Source organism: Anabrus simplex, chromosome 4, assembly GCF_040414725.1.
Source record: "Anabrus simplex isolate iqAnaSimp1 chromosome 4, ASM4041472v1, whole genome shotgun sequence".
Lineage (NCBI taxonomy): Eukaryota > Metazoa > Arthropoda > Insecta > Orthoptera > Tettigoniidae > Anabrus > Anabrus simplex.
In genome coordinates this window covers 60,656,893-60,674,693 of record NC_090268.1, presented here as the reverse complement: position 1 = coordinate 60,674,693, position 17,801 = coordinate 60,656,893, and the positions used below count along the sequence as shown (strand labels likewise).

The 17,801-nt window shown below is 39.7% G+C and overlaps 1 protein-coding gene across 1 annotated transcript in view; it reads left to right on the top strand.

The window, feature by feature from the left end:
• The window catches only part of LOC136872392 (beta-hexosaminidase subunit beta), a 222,251-nt gene that overhangs the window by 201,236 nt on the left and 3,214 nt on the right, over window positions 1-17,801 (top strand). The window contains exon 7 of the mRNA XM_067146207.2: window positions 14,931-15,150. Coding sequence (XP_067002308.2) covers window positions 14,931-15,150 — 220 coding nt within the window. The remainder of the gene's footprint in view (window positions 1-14,930; window positions 15,151-17,801) is intronic.

The window sequence follows — 17,801 nt, the reverse complement described above, 5'->3', positions numbered from 1 at the left end:
ACATGTACTGTTTCTTCCCGTGAATTGTACAAGCTATCTCCAACCGCTGGACCAGGGCATCATCCGGTGTATGCAGCTGAAGCATATAAAGATGCTCATGCAGAAGAGGTTGGCTTTTCTGAAACCAGCTTCAGATAAAATCTCAATTTTAGATGCCATGCATTTCTTAAAATGTGCTTGGGAATCTGTAAACAAGACCACAACTCGAAACTGTTTCTGCAAAGCAGGTTTTGTTCGTTCAGCCACTGAGGACGTTTCAATGAAAATAATGAAAGCAGTGATCATATGGGTGAAGAATGTAGTGTGCTTGGGACATATGAAGAAGAGGCAATATTTTGCCACGTATAATGAATGTGATGATAATGTTGCCACCTATGAAGTGCAGACGGTAGATAAAATTCTTGAACAGCTGATGATTGATAAAGACAGTAACGAGCAAGAACCTGAGTGAGACCTGCGCAGCACTACCAAAGCATTTCGCAGCGGTAGAAGCTATGGATTTATTGCAACGTTGTGTGTTACGTTTTGTTGTGTATGACAGTGTAATAAATTTATGTTACCAAACTCAATACTCTTGTATGTAATTTGGAACAAAAGAAGAAGCAGTCAGCTTTAGACATGGTTCTTACATGCAAGTGATGATGTGCAAGTTACCCTGTATATTTTTTAACACTTTTTTCTTTATTCTGAATAAAATTCTTGACAACTTTTGTGCATTTTAAATTTCTTATGCAGATATTGACATGCACAGTTCATGACTCTAAGAACGTTTTTCTTGATGTTTTCCTATGTTGGTGTTTTGGTTTTTAAACTGTACTATTCTTTTATTGATCATAATAATCATCGTCGTCGTCGAGCATCTCCAGTTGCCCAGGCATAGTGTACAAAACCCCTCCATCTTTGTCTATGAATCATTGTTCTTTCACAGCCTTTTCCCAATCTTGTCCTCCCTCTTTGACATCCTTCTTTACTAGATTAGTCCATTTATTTCTGGGTCTGCCCACTCCTTTTTTTCCCTCAACTTCTCTTTCATATTTCCTTCTTGTAGTCGCGCTTGCACTCATCCTGTTTGCATGGCCAAACCACTTCAGTCTTGCTTTCTGGATCCTTTGTAGTAGGGGCTCTCCTATTCCCACCTCCTCTCAGACTTTTTTTGTTCCTGATCTTGTCCTTCCTGATCTTTTGTATCATGGTGTTTTGTCTTGTTAACGTGGTAGTTTCCAAGCTATAGGTGAGGATGGGTGTATATTAGGATTTATATGTCATCTTGGCTTTTAGTGGTACTTGTTTATCACACAGCAGTTGTCTTACTCGGTGATAAAATTGACTTGCCTTGCCAATTCGAATGTCCACCTCATATTTTGCAATGTTGTCTTTTGATACTATACTACCCAAGTACTTAAACTTTGGAATACTATCCAGTTTGGTGTCATTTAGTATGATTTGTGGTTCGTCATCTCCCCTCTTTGTCTTCATCACCACACGTTTGCCTTGCTGATATTTAAATCATGCCTCAAACTCTTGACTTCATTTCTGCAGCCTTTCCTCCACATCATTTTCAATTTCACCCCAGATCACCACATCATTTGTAAAGGTGAAAGCTTGTAAATCCTGCTGCTCCTTTGTTTTTAGTGGCTTTATTATGGCATCCATCACGGTGATAAATAGAAGGGGGTGACAAGCACTGCCCTGCTGTTACTCCTCTCTTTTCAAACAATTTGGACAGCCTGAAACTCACTTGCACACAACTTCTGGTTTTATCATACACGATCTTCACTTTTGCAATAACACTGTCGCGAATGTGCATGAGAGTCTTACTTCATCCTCTACAAGAGACAATAGAGTCAACTAAGATGGTATGGGCATGTCAAATGAATGGAGGACTAAAGGATACCCAGGGGTTTGCTCTCGCATGTTGCATAGGTGCAGTGATGCATGCATGTTCACAAAGAACATCCGTTGCTCATCGCTGCACCAGATGAAAATGATGATGACGACAATGTTGACAGTTATACCTCTGTGGATGGTGAAATATCTAATATCATTGAATTATCAGCCAGAATTTTAGCACAGAATATCACCATGACTAAAATTTATACTTCTGATTCAATTGTCATCGGTTTCTTGACAGTTTGAAAGTCATTAAGCTAATACCCTTCACTTAAAAAAATGCATACTGGCATCAAAAGACTTCAAAATCCTTGCAGAATTCTTAAAATATTTGGATTTAAGTGGTTTCTTTCTGTATATTTGTACTCTAAAAATTGAAATCATAGTTATGTTTGTTAGAAATTTGAAATTTTCCCAAGGGATCCTTAATGGAACTAAATAAATTATAAGAAACATGCACACAAATGGTTTTGAATTGGAAATAATATATATTAGGGGCGTCTCATCTTATGGATCACACGAGCAGGTGAACACCCTGCTAATCCCAAAACTCTTGAAACTTACACAACATTGTATGATGAGAACAAGATTTCTGTACGTTGAGAATGTATTTACGAAGTTGTAAGTGCCGATTCATTTTCCGTTTCCATTTGAACCTTGCACCACGCCAGCTGATCACAACCCCATTTTGAACTACAAACTTCGGTGCATTGCATAGCTAGATTTTGAAGGGGCAATCCTGTGGGTATGGCGAATATGATGGCAGTTTACTGTGTAATCAAAGCACTGCCTGCTCGATATGCAACCGATGGCTGATTCATATTGAGCAGGCAGTGGATTATGGACTGCTGACTGGTTTCCAATGCCTTCTCTAAAAGTTATTTTCAAATACCAAAGATGGCAGCACGTATCGCGTACAGTACTCCGTGGCAGTGGTTAATGCACAGAGCTGTTACCCTGGAGTGGTTAATTGATTAACTGCATGGCGTTTCTGACAGTCGCATTTGTAACACAATACTGCTTAATGAACCAAAGAGGCGACACAATATATGCTAACTGAGCTCCTGTTCACGTACTGACCGACTGAGGAGGTGAAGAGCAACTTAGGCCTATACATCAGATTTTTAAAATTTACTGTCAGCTCTGCGTGAACACCCAAAGATTTTAAGCTCGCGACACCACTGATATATAGAGACAATTGGATATAATATATGGAGATAAAGCTGGCCAGAAAGTTCTAAACATCTTAACTGGTATAACACCATCTGATATGAAAATTGAATTTTCCTTTAAGAGGTCTCTGTTTGCAATATTTTTAATCATGATCAGTAAAGCCCAAGAGGAAATGAATCTGTAGGTCTCAATTTACCTCAGCTAGTTATATTTTGCATTGTCCAGAGTGCAATCTTTAGATGCCTTAAAGTTGAAATAGTGTCAAAAAATAATCGTACAAGGAATGTTGGACCCCAGAAAATCCTTCACTAAATGTTTACCTCCACTGACCACTATGTTTTGAAAAGAATACACTCCCCTATCTCAGAACTGATATATCATTCATTCCAATAATGGTATAAAGAAGGAAATATAAAGTGGAGTGTGAATATGGAAATTATAAAATAAGAGTGGAAAGTCATGGTTTAATGAGTGAAAAGCCATAGTTGGGTTTCTTTCCTTTATAATATGTTAAGTAATCAAAACATTTTTACCATTCACCTTCAGTCAATGTACAAAACCTCATCTGCTTGGTCATCTCCTGAAATATTGTTTTGGATCCTAGCATTCGTCTCCACTGGAAGATTCTTAAAGAATGCATAGTGAATCAGTGCAATGTATGGGAGGAGATTCATCAAATCCTTCCTATTGGCCACTGTGATCTTCCTCCAAGTTAAGTACAATCTCTCTCGGCTGACAGAGGACAAAGAGAGCAACTTTCGATCATAACTCTTGTTTTTTCCTTTCCAAATTTATCTTCAGGAATGAACATCTTTATTTATCAATCAATTCAATCAATCACTACTGATCTGCATTTACAGCACTTGCCCAGGTGGCACATTTCCTATCTGTCATTTTCCTAGCCTTTAAGGTTTCTTTGAAGTGTATTATGAAGGGCAACCTCTTTTAACTCACAACCATCTAATATTCAGGCTGTCCTTCTTCCTATTTGTGGTAGAACCTCAGAGCCATTGTGGAAATGAACTTGAATGTTAACTTCAGTGAATTTGAATGAGAACTTTTGCTCTTTGAATTCATGATAATTTCCTACCAGTCTTCTGGAATATAGATGTGTTCTTTCTTGCTATTTGCTCTTTCAATCACTCCTAAGTCCAAAATTTGTGGTCAGTTGTCTCTCCTATTATCAGTGCTGTTGACCAGTTTCAGCAGTATAAGAGTAATTTTGATGTTCCGGTTTTGGCCACATAAGAATAAGTCACAATCCTCTTGTGAGTCGAGGCATTCTCTTTGAGATGACTTAAGAAAATACTAGAAATGTACTGAGAGACTCTGCCACCTTCTGTTTCACCCCTATTAAACATTTATCAAACACTGTCATTAAAATAATGTATCCCAATGATATACATCTACATATTTTGCATATAATATGAAAAAAAAAAAAAAATGAAAAAAAAAAAACCAAAAAAACAGTACAACAAGAAATCCCTTTCATGGGGGGTCCAGAATTAAACATTATAAAACAGTGATTAATCTAAAAGCATTATACGCAGCAGAAACACTAAATATGAATTTCAAAGGCCAGTTGGAGAAACTCGAGCTAAAAGAAAGGAAAATTTTAAGAAAGATCGTAAGACAAAAATTTCAGGATAAGATAATATAGATGTTGATTACCATAGGGAATAATAAGATAATATACATCAAGAATGAAACATTCTACAAGAAAATTTAAAAACTCTCAGATACTATGCGAAAAAGAAGGATAAACTTTTATGGTCATCTTCTCAGAACAAACTCTAATAGATTAACCAAACAAATCTTTGACTTCTTCCATAACTGCAAAACAAAACCCAACTGGTTTAAAGAAACTGAAAAAGACCTAGTAGAATTAAAAATCATAGAAAATTCACTATTCAATCTATTAGCTAAAGTAATATCTAAAAACGAAAATGTAAGGTTCCAAGAAAAATCTAAATTAAAAGCCAAACCTATTATCTCGGAAAACGAGAGGAAATGGAGATTAGAAAGAATGAAGAAATACTGGGCACTAAGAAAAGAACAATACACAGAGAAATGATTGATTCAATGTACCCCAAAGAGGGTGAAACAAAAGAAGAAAGAAAATAACTATTAGTTTGTTAAAATTATGTGAAGATTCGGGTGATGAGTCAGGAACGTATTTTTCTCCTGATGACTCAAAATCCAAACTCAGTTTTATGAGAAAATTGCTTGTTTACATTCTGAAAATGACATACAGGCTGAACAAAAAATGCTGCACATGGAGGTTGTGAACCGAACCATTCCCTTTTTAGACAATATCAGACATATTATGATACGCACAACGGGAGAATCGAGGCGTGGACCGCGACTAGGAAAGGCTAATGACACAGCCCTGAACTGGAAATGTCCCTCTATTCAACGCAGTATAGGATAAACACTGAGACTACTAACAGTAAAAAAACAAATTAAATTCAAATGAGGGTTTATTGAAAATAATAAAAAAATTCAAAAAAGAACAAATAAGAAATGAAGCCAGCAATTAAAAAGAGATAATACATACATGTTCAACACCCATCCAACTGGAAATCATATCATTCATGTGTGACCACATCTTTTCTTTTTAAGTCACCAGGCTGAAATTATCAATATATGTAACACTTTCACCTTTTCAACTGTAGTCTCGCTACATAATACCGTGATGCAATTACAATCCATACGGATTAATTCAATCATTCTTTCAGCGAGCATAATGAAATTCCAAGCCCACGCATCTATCATTATTTCCAGATTGTCTCAACAAGGATAGTTAACAATAAACCCAGAGAAACATAAACGAGCACGCAAGATCACATCTTAACACAGAGAGCAACATCTCTGGACCAAAGAATTAAAATTCAAAACCAAAGAGAAGCACAGGCATGCACATAGCCCGAATGAAAATAAACAACATGGCGGCCTCCAGGTTAACAAACGGCCAGGATGGACACCAAGGCAAAACAAGAATAGCCGTACCTACGACAAGCATGAGGTCCAGAAAAAGATTAAAATATTAAATAACTGATCGATACGTCATCCTTACTCTCCTTTCAAACACCCACACACGCAAACAAACACATACACACTGCCATCATTGGCAAATGATACGAGCAGTTGTACCAGTAAATATGTTGAACATAAACTCGTATATTGTGACTCACCTGATCACGAATATGGGTCTCACATGTGTTTGGGATAGCGTGCACAGCTCAGGCAATTAGCCCCAACATATTAGTAACCTAACGGTCACGCATAAACCCATCACTTATGCACTCCATACAACCCGAAATGGATCTCCGAGCCGAGATGCACGGCATACGTTCATACGATGGCAAAGAATTTTACAATGCAGTGCACCAAATAAATCAGTCAGAGACCCAGCCACGAACACAATGTTATCATGTCACCAACAGACACAACCCATTCTCGCTCTGAGTACAAGGACGCATATCAACCAGCCATTATTAAAAGAGGCAAACGGTACAATTTAGTCACACAAATAATACAAATAAAAAGATTACCGTACCTGTAAAATCAGCAATTAAAATAATATGAAGCAGGGTAGTATGGGTCATTTTCAAACCTGTTATAAACCCATTTATAACATAAGAACGCTGCTCCAATCTGCAAGGGCTCCATCTTTATATTCAGCACCCATAACAATGCAAAGATTCAGTCCAAAGAGATAAGACAAAGGTCTCGCCGAAAGAACGATCTTCCATGCACACGACCGAGGGAGCTGCCCTCTAGGGTACAATCATGGAAATACATAAGTCAATTGAGGTGAAGCTGACACAAGTTCTTTGCAGTATAGAAAACATCAATTTAATGAACATGCCATATTAGCATGTTTCATCTTCAGGCTGCCCCCGTTTTAAAATGTGTCTGTTCTTGTTGATCAGACAAGGAGACACATTTTAAAATGAGGTTTCAATTCTTAAATCTAAAGTGCGCGCACTGCTAAATACTAAGAGACCTTAAAATCTAAACTGAAACTAGGACAACACATGTATGCATAATTACAAAGGAGTTACATCAGTGCATAAATAAATGCAGTCCACCTCGATCTGAGGCTCACTACTTTCATAAACAATATCACGCTGTGAATACGGAACCAAAATGAGAATAGTTACTTGTAAAATAGCTTTTCACCAGGGTAGGATGCAACATCAGCGGAATGAAGTCCAATTTGAGAAGATTGTGCAGGTTGGCATACGTTGCAACTTTTCACATACTCTAACACTTCCTTTTTCATATTAGGCCAATCAAAATCTCGAGAGACTCGATGCAGGGTTTTGTACTGACCTAGATGAGCGCCCAAGTAAGAATCATGGTAATAGTGTAGCATCATGTGCCTTAATTTAACGGGAACATAAATCTTATCTTTTCCATTTTTACAGTTGTGATGAACCAACAATCCTCATTTGATACTAAACGACTTGTCTCGAAGAGACCCATCAGCGACTCCTTTTATCAGGTTCTGACACTCACTGTCATCTTTTTGGTGCTCAGAAATGTCCATGAAGGACCAAGGATAACTTTGCAAAATATTGATACTTTCAACTGTATCGGACTGATGGCAGTTTTCTTCAGGTTCGACCTCAGACTCATTTATGCCGTCAAACATACACAACAGACAGTCGGCCACAACATTGCCCTTCCCACGAACATGCACAACTGTGAATTTATAAGCTGATAGCCAGAGGATCCACCTAGCTGTCCTGTCAAGTCGCTTAACGTTGGCGCTCATCCACGATAGGGCTTGATTGTCCGTGTGGATGAAGAAATGACGGTGTTCTAAATAAGATCGGAATTTCTCAACACCTAAGACTACGGCCAGACATTCATTTTCATAAATGGAATAAAGTAACTCAGCTCCATGCAACAACTTGCTAAAGTATGCAATAGGGACTAGCTTCCCGTCCTCATCGGATTTGTTAAGCACAGCAGAAACGGCAAGTTCGCTGGAGTCACACTGCAGGACAAAGTCACGGGAAAAATTTGGACTGTGGAGAACAGGCGCTTCACAAAGGGCATTCTTCAGTTGATCGAAAGCACGGGTTTGAGCTTCTCCCCAGATGAAATGGGAGTTTTTCCTTTTCAGAAGGTTTAAGGGGTCTGAAATTTGGGAAAAATCTTTGATGAAACGGCTGTAAAAATCGACCATACCAAGGAATCTTCTCACACCGCGGACATTCTTTGAGCGGGGAAACTCTCTGATGCATTGTACCCTGTCGAGGTTCATGACGATTCCAGAATCGGATATGACATGACCATGAAAATTTAAACGCTTGGAGCAAAGATACACCTTTTTTCGGACTGATAGTAAAGCTGTGCTTGCGCAAGCAACTAAGAACTTCTCGAAGGTGAGCAAGGTACTCCTCAAAGCTTGGTGAAAAAATGAGAGGATCATCCAAAAATTTGAAGACATCGGAAAATTTGAGATCTCCGAGGATCAAATACATCACGCGGCTGAGCACTTGTCCACCAATAGAGATGCCCATCGGTACTTTATTAAACTCAAATAGTTCAAAAGGAGTGGCGAAGGCAGTGCAAGGACGGCTTTTGGGACCCAAAGGGATTTGGTAATGTGCTAAGTTGAAGTCGAAAACGGTGAAGAATTTAGCGCCATGAAAATGTTGAAAAGCACTTTCAATGGTGGGCAAGGGGAAACTGTCGAAGACTATATTCTTATTCACCTTGTGATAGTCCACAATAAACCTGAATCTACTGTCGTTTTTGGGGACAAGGAAGGCAGATCGGGAACAACATTGAATGTCTAATCCCATGAAAGATTATGAATTTTAATATGCAACCGGATTCGACCCACGGCACACACCTGACGGCCATCAGCAAACACGAATTTTCCCAAGCTTTCACCGGCTTGGAGACATTTCAAATCCATAGAAGACACAAGGGACTGGTTCATGAAGGAAACATACGAACCGGTATCTAATTAGGCGTACAGTATGCGTGATCCTACCTATATCTTTGCCCAGGGTGTGGATGAGGGAAGGCCCCAGATCCTTTTATTAATACCAACATCAGGTGCCAACGACGGGCCATCACGCTGACGCGCCTTTAGTTCCCTGCTGAGGGTTGCACCGAGGACACACGTGCCGAGTGACACCAGCTAGACCACAACTTGAACATTTTAGAGACTTAGACCAACAATTCTTTGAAACATGCCCTAGTTTCCCACAATTCCAGCACTTCCTTGCTGCACCATCGCTTACTATAGGCGAGTTAGAAGGTTGAACGGTGTTAACACAGCATTGAGGCTGAGATACAACGCTGAACCTACGATCGGGACTACCAAAGGGGCGAGATGGAGAAGGGGTTGCACCAAAAGAGACCGATCTGACGGGCGCACGACAGGCAACGTCGGGAAATGAACAGTCGGACGGTACAGTTCATTCTGGCTGACTGTCGACTCGAACTTATGACCTAAATTGATAATATCATCAACACATTCAACCTGAGATCTTTTAATGTATAATTTGTAATCAGGGGCTAGATTTTGATAAAACTGGTCAAAAATTTCGGATTCAGGCACCTTTACACATAAACAGTTGAAAGGGGTTAAAATGCCGGTGGCATAATCATCAATACCTTCCCCTACTCCCTGGGTCCTTCGGAAAACTTCTTGTTTCAAACAGTAGTCCATATCGGACAACCCAAATCGCTGTTTGATGCGAGTGGCAAAATCGTCCCATGACTGAATATTTGCCTTGATCAGCCTATACCATTTTAATGCTGGCCCTTCCAGCATCGCCGGGATGACGGGTACAAACAGATCAAGGGGTATCGAGCTACATTCGGCAATATCCTCCACCTGCTCAAGAAATTCAATGACACTGGAGTTATCCCCTTCTCCTGAAAAATTTGAGCTTCCATTTTCTGACGACGTCAAAAACAGGGTTAACATTAGTGCTACGATCACTAGCGGGTCTAGAATTGGGGAAACCTATCTCTACACGAGTCTCGTCGAGGGCACAATTTCTACTAGCAACCGCATTCCTATCACCAGGGCATCTACCACTATCCCTACTGGACACAAGCGATGCATTAACCTCATCCATACCTTCCCACTTTTCTTTCTCAAGGTTGGTGATTTCCCCGGCAAAAATTTCGCTTTCTTCACTCATATTAGAGGTATCTCGCTTTCCATATTCCAGCCAAGGTTTCAATGGTAACAAAAGACCCCCACCCCCACCCACACCCACACCCACACACACACACACACACATGGACACAACAATGCATAAATTAAAAATAACACACAGGATTAACATAAAGAAAATACTGGCTTCACAAAAATAAATCTAAGGGTAAATAGGACTCACTCAATATATCCCACATAAAACACCATTTCCAGTTTTATCTCATCCGGTTCATTTCCAGAGGAAATATCCTAATCAAGCATGCATCTGCTACCATTTGAACCGAACCCCTCCCTTTTTTAGACAATATCAGACATATTATGATATGCACAACGGGAGAATCGAGGCGTGGACCGTGACTAGGAAAGGCTAATGACACAGCCCTGAACTGGAAATGTCCCTCATTTCAACGCAGTATAGGATAAACACTGAGACTACTAACAGTAACAAACAAATTAAATTCAAATGAGGGTTTATTGAAAATAATTTTAAAAAATCAAAAAAGAACAAATAAGAAATGAAGCCAGCAATCAAAAAGAGATAATACATACATGTTCAACACCCATCCAACTGGAAATCATATCATTGATGTGTGACCACATCTTTTCTTTTTAAATCACCAGGCTGAAATTATTAATATATGTAGCACTTTCACCTTTTCAACTGTAGTCTCGCTATATAATACCGTGATGCAATTACAATCCATACGGATTAATTCAATCATTCTTTCAGCGAGCATAATGAAATTCCAAGCCCACGCATCTATCATTATTTCCAGATTGTCTCAACAATTACTACACATCATAAATCGCACACAGCGAGGAGCAGAAAAGAATAGTTAACAATAAACCCAGAGAAACATAAACGAGCACGCAAGATCACATCTTAACACAGAGAGCAACATCTCTGGACCAAAGAATTAAAATTCAAAACCAAAGAGAAGCACAGGCATGCACATAGCCCGAATGAAAATAAACAACATGGCGGCCCCAGGTCAACGAACGGCCAGGACGGACACCAAGGCAAAACAAGAATAGCTGTATCTACGACAAGCATGAGGTCCAGTAAAAGATTAAAATATTAAATAACTGATCGATACATCATACTTACTCTCCTTTAACACGCCCACACACGCAAACAAACACATACACACTGCCAGCATCGGAAAATGATACGAGCAGTTGCACCAGAAAATATGTTGAACATACACTAGTATATTATGACTCACCTGATCACAAATATGGGTCTCACATGTGTTAGGGATAGCGTGCACGGCTCAGGCAATTAGCCACAACATATTAGTGACCTAACGGTCACGCATAAACCCATAACTTATGCACGCCATATGACCCGAAATGGATCTCCGAGCCGAGACGCACGGCATACGTTCATACGATGGCAAAATATTTTACAATGCAGTGCACCAAATAAATCAATCAGAGACCCAGCCAAGAACACATTGTTATCACGTCACCAACAGACACACAACCCATTCTCGCTCTGAGTATAAGGACACATATCAACCGGCCATTATTAAAAGATGCAAATGGTACAATTTAGTCGCACAAATAATATAAATACAAAGATTACCGTACCTGTAATATCAGCAATTAAAATAATAAGAAGCAGGGTAGTATGGGTCATGTTTAAACCTGTTATAAACCCATTTATAACATAAGAACGCTGCTTCAATCTGCGAGGGCTTCATCTTTATATTCAGCACCCATAACAATGCAAAGATTCAGTCCAAAGAGATAAGACAAAGGTCTCGCCGAAAGAACGACCCTCCGTGCACACGACCGAGGGAGCTGCCCTCTAGGGTACAATCATGGAAATACAAAAGTCAATTGAGGTGAGGCTGACACAAGTTCTTTGCAATATAGAAAACATCAATTTAATGAACATGCCATATTAGCATGTTTCAGTTGGCATGCGGTTCCTCGTCGAAATTCACGACAAAAGTTTATCTTGCAAAACCTGGTCCCACCAATAGGATTAATAGAAATGTGAGTTGAGAAACAAGGCTCTGGCAACGCTCTAACAGCGTGCAGCGTGGCCAAGCACAGGTCGCATGAACTCGGCACTCTGCCGGTGCTGTCTCATTAGGTCAGTGAGACGAGGTAATGCCATAGATGTTGGTTGTGTGGACGCGTCGATGGTTGAGTCGCGTTCGCACCAAGTTTTTTCAGTTAATGTATCAAATTGTATCCAATGTACACCTCCACTATGTAAAACACTATGTAAAACACTATGTTCTGTCTTTCCATTACAGTTACCTTTATTTAAACTTTCAAACATAACATGAACTTCTTACAAACGTAAACGACCACTTTGTTTCATCCATGGCACAAATAAAGCCAATACGTAGAACATAAAAGGGGATACAGTAACATCGTCTCTATCGAATGTGGTACAAGGAAACACAATACAGTACAGTAGGTAGGCTACACAGGATTGCCCATAATGCTACGCACAATAATTACATAGTGTACGTGTGACGTCCAGTCTTATCTTCACAGAGCCGGTACATACACTTACGAGCAACGTTCACTTCACAGCAGATGTTCAAAGCGACCACCTTGCATTTGCAAACACTTCGCCACTCGCTGGAGTATACTTTGCCGGACCCTACGCAACACACCTGCATCCACCATTGCCGATGCAGCATGCACACGAGCTATTAGGTCTTGTACATCCATGGGTGGAGTACTATAAACATGTTCCTTTAAGTGTCCCCACAAATAAAAATCTAGTTGATTAAGGTCCGGGGAACGTGGAGGCCAGAACACTGGACCTCCAAGACCAATCCATTTCCCTGGAAACGCTTCATTTAACCAGTTTCACACAGTCATTCCAAAGTGTAGCGGTGCACCATCATGCTGAAACCGTAGCTGTCGCCGAACAACAAGTGGAACGTTTTCTAAAGCATCAGGCAAAGTATTGCCCAGAAATGTATGATAGCAGGGCGCATTCAACTTGTCCGGCAATAGGTAAGGGCCTAAAAGCACTTCTCCCACGATTCCAGCCCACAGGTTTATGCCAAAGCATGCCTGAAAGCACGTTCACGGGTGACATGTGGGTTGTGGTCAGACCAATAATGGCTGTTGTGATGGTTGAAAATACCTTCCCTAGTGTCCGGCTCCATGGCTAAAATGTTAGCGTGCTGCCCTTTGGTCACAGGGGTCCTGGCTTCGATTCCCAGCAGGGTTGGGAATTTTAACTATAATTGGTTAATTTTGCTGGCACGGGGACTGGTGCATGTGTCGTCTTCATCATCATTTCATCCTCATTACGACACGCAGGTCGCCTACGGGAGTCAAATCAAAAGACCTGCATCTGGCGAGCCGAACTTGCCCTCGGACACTCCCGGCACTAAAAGCCATACGCCATTTCATTTAATTTACCATCCCGAGTGAAGCTATATTCGTCACTCCATATCACATTATTTATAAAATGTCCATTATCTTCAACTTGTTGCAAAAGCCATTCACAGAACTGTACTCGTTGAATGCAGTCTTCTGGCCCCTGGTGTTGAGTTAACATGTAATGATATGGATGCAGTTTTTCGTCGTGCAACACGTCAACAACTAGTGTTTTGAGATACCTGGAACCGCCTTGCAATATCACGGGTACTTCGCCGAGGTGATTGGTGAACGGCTTCAAGAATGTCGTCCTCTGTTTGTGGAGTACATCTAGGCCTTGGAGACCTCTGTCCACTACTTGTGGACGAAGATTACCGGTTTCCCGCGGGCATTGCTTAAGGCGACGAAAAACATTCTTATCGGGATGGCGCCTTTGAGGGTACTGTGCTGCATACTCACAAGCAGCAACGGAAGTTTGGTTATCGGATGCACCCAACACTAAAAGCATATCGACGTATTCACCGTTTGTGTACTCCATCAGGAAGCCGCCGTACATGCACTTGACAGGACCAGTGATGGTTGTGAACTGCGTGGTTAGTCGACTCATGCATTCAGTTGAATGGATCACACTGTCATGTGTTCAATTATTGTCATGTGACAACAGAATGTCATGCTTACAAACGCAGTTACACGATGGGAACTAGGGACCTGACGTCACACACACAAAAGAAAAAACAACCTGATGTAGATTTGAGCCGTAGCTCCATGGTGCATGTGGGTTTGATAACCCAGCTGTCTGCTCAGTGAGCTGCAATGGCAGGTACGGTAGAGCGGGATGATGCACGTTTCTCTATTACATTCCGATGCGCTGCAGGTTGTGACAGTGTTGCCAGCTTTCGTTTGTTTTCCAACAGCACCAGATCCGATTTGGCTATAGAAACTTTTGTCTTGCAATGGGATAAGGAATTGCATGCCGACCTCCAAGTGCGGCATTTTTTGTTCACCCTGTATAGACTTGATTTACTACTGATGTGAACAAAAGAGGAACTTCCTTCACACATCTTTGGGCCTGAGATTGAACTACTGACTTTATTCAGTATGACAGTGAATAGGACATGCTTTCAGGTAACTTAGGCACACACTGTCTCCAAATTTATAAAAACTGGACTCTGTTCACTATAGTTATGAATCTCCTGCATAGTATCTGTTCATCATTATCGGTAGACTTCTTTTTGTATGCTTACAAAATGTATTACCAGTAATGTTCTGAATTCAGACATAAATGTGTTTTGTTCTGTGTCTCTTTCAGGGCTAGTAATCCAGCCATTAATAAATTCATGGAAGCACACAATATAACTGGTAACTATGCTCAGTTGGAGGAAATATACATTCAGAGATTGATAGATATCACAGATGAGCTAAATGCTAGCTCTGTGGTATGGCAGGAAGTTTTTGATAATGGTGTGGATCTTCCAGGTGACACAGTTGTTCATGTATGGACAGGAGATCAAAGTGAGGAACTAGCAAAGGTAAGAGTTTTACTGCATCCAAATCGTGGGAATTACTGTATAATGAAAAAATATATCTACTTCATTTACTTTGTTAAAAATTACTTTCTGAAGAAAACTGAAAGAACTTTTCCTTTATGACTTTCAACACTGCCATATTTTAACATGGCAGTGAACTGGGTGTGTTTTCCTGACTTTTAATACATTGTTATACAACAGTGAAACACAGTACATACCTGATTTTTGTATCATATGAAGTCAGCCATCCAAAACAAAGTTGTTAAATAGGAAGTACATATTTTAGTTATACTAGGCTTATGAAAAACATTTAAAAAAGGACAAGAAAAAACTTTTACATTAAAGTTTTACCAATAAGCCAGCTCAAACAATAAAAATGAATCATTTAATGAGGCTACTTAAGCTATAAATAAATACAATTACATTTGAAATACACATTACCAATTTAGGAACAGTTTGTTTTGGTGTAGTAGCCCAGAAAACATTGGGCTATGAACACTCCCACCTTGCACTCCTTGCACCACCATCTACTTTCTCTTCGCAGTACAGGTGAATCATCAGCCTGTGTCTCTTCGTCTAAACAAAAAAATAAGCTCTAATTTCTGGAGGGTGATGTATTTCTATAATTTGTATTCGGAGTAAAATAATGCAGCTAAAACAACTTGCACTCAAAAGTGACAAAGAAAAATAAAAATCTTGCCCAAACTAGCACTTGATATGTTATCTGGCTGTAAGCAGAATATTCATCACTGTCATCTATTTCTGAACCTGCTTCTTCCAATAAAATATCGAAGATGTCATTGAGCTGGCATGAGGATATGTTTGTACAGTAACACAGCTGACAGATTTGGCGTGCTCAGAACCAATGCTTCCGTAGAGGTCACGGCAAGGAGAAACTACCGTTTTTATCGTTTAGGTTTGAACTTCCCAATAACGGCTGCATTCTAGTGGATACTAGATCAACTACTACCTCCAAGCAAGGGACAGGGACTGTATGGGATACATGTAGCTTCCTATAAACACATGCAAAAATCATGCCCGTATGGCATATAGGTGCTGTCCACAACCAGGAAAGCAGTGCGCCCGTATTCCGTACGGACAGTGTTGAAAGTGTTAAGTCCTCATTCCCTCAGTTACTAGTTTGTATTTTCATTCTGTTATTTTAACAATAACGCACAACGGCTGATTGTTTGGTCCGCCCTGTCAATATATTTTAATATTTGACTAATTTATATGTACATGTTTCAGGAGCCTTAACTCCCTTCGTCAGCATATTTACATCAAAATCTACCTTACCTAAGTAAATGTAAATACGCTGACGAAGGGAGTTAAGGCTCTCGAAACATGTACATATAAATTATTCAATATTAAAATATATTGACAGGGCGGACCAAACAATTAGGCGTTGTACATTATTGTTATTACGAGTCAATACGGACCAATTAAGGACCGATATGGTCAAGTTTGTCGATTTCTGTTATTTTGTCATATTTTACCATTATCTTCAAACCATTCCTTTAGTTCCAAGGACTGCTTTAAAAAAAAATTGAATTATTTGCATTAGATGGGTCAAATATGAATGAGACTTTTGAAACTGTCATGGTATTTTTACTGCTCATTAATGCAGCAACCTGAACAGTTGGTAGGGGTACTTAAACATGGTCTACACTACGAGCTTGCTTATACAGTCATTTCACTTCTTGTTATCACAATCAGTGAACAGGAGATGCATGAGTCTATTACACAATGCATAATTATTCAGGTTCTAACAAAAGAAGATGTTAAGCGTGCAGAAATCTTGTACAGAGTACGTGTACAGTTCTGTACTGATACACATTCAGAGCCTTAAGTATACAAGTAATACAAGTTCAGTGTTCTCCCCATGACCTTTTAAATGGGCCTGCTGTTTTTACAGACTGCCTAGCTAACATAACCTAGACATGTGCTAGTTACATAATATACATACTTGAGTCATTAGGTGCCCCAAATTAAAATGCAAATACTGTAAAACTGTTTATTTAAATGATTAATATTCGTTATTGTCAGCACATATGTATCAATTACATCGCAGTTTAAATGCTTAGCTTGACTATCAAGTAGACTTGTGCGCGAGCAGTGTCTGAATTAGCATGCAATCGCATGCGAGCACTTAATTCCACATGATGTCACAAACTTGTACGGCACTCCACAGCAACCAAGTGGTAAGCACCGGTGTCACATAATATTATGAATGAGCAGTAGAACACTAGAAAATACTCTGTTATGTCTTGTTCGTGACAATAATACTAAAATAGTTCAATTTTGCAGTTAATGTTTACCTGTCTGATATAACTGTTAATGCGCTGAGTGGAATAAATTGAAATGTTATCATATTCTCCTTCTTCCCCTACTTCTTCATTTAATTTTACCTTGTAAGAAATGTTGAAGGAGTCTATCATTTTGAATGATATGGCCAAAGAACTCAAGTTTCTTCTGTTGAACATCTCCCTTGGCCAATTATTCCAACGGTTTTATAGAAATGAACATCATGTTCAGTGCTAGACCATATGTTAAACAATGCAGTTACTTATGCATTAAATGGCACAGGTTTCAAAACGTGCCGACTGCGCGATGTATTTTTAATGTAGTTGCCTTTGTTGTTGTAGTAGTGCATT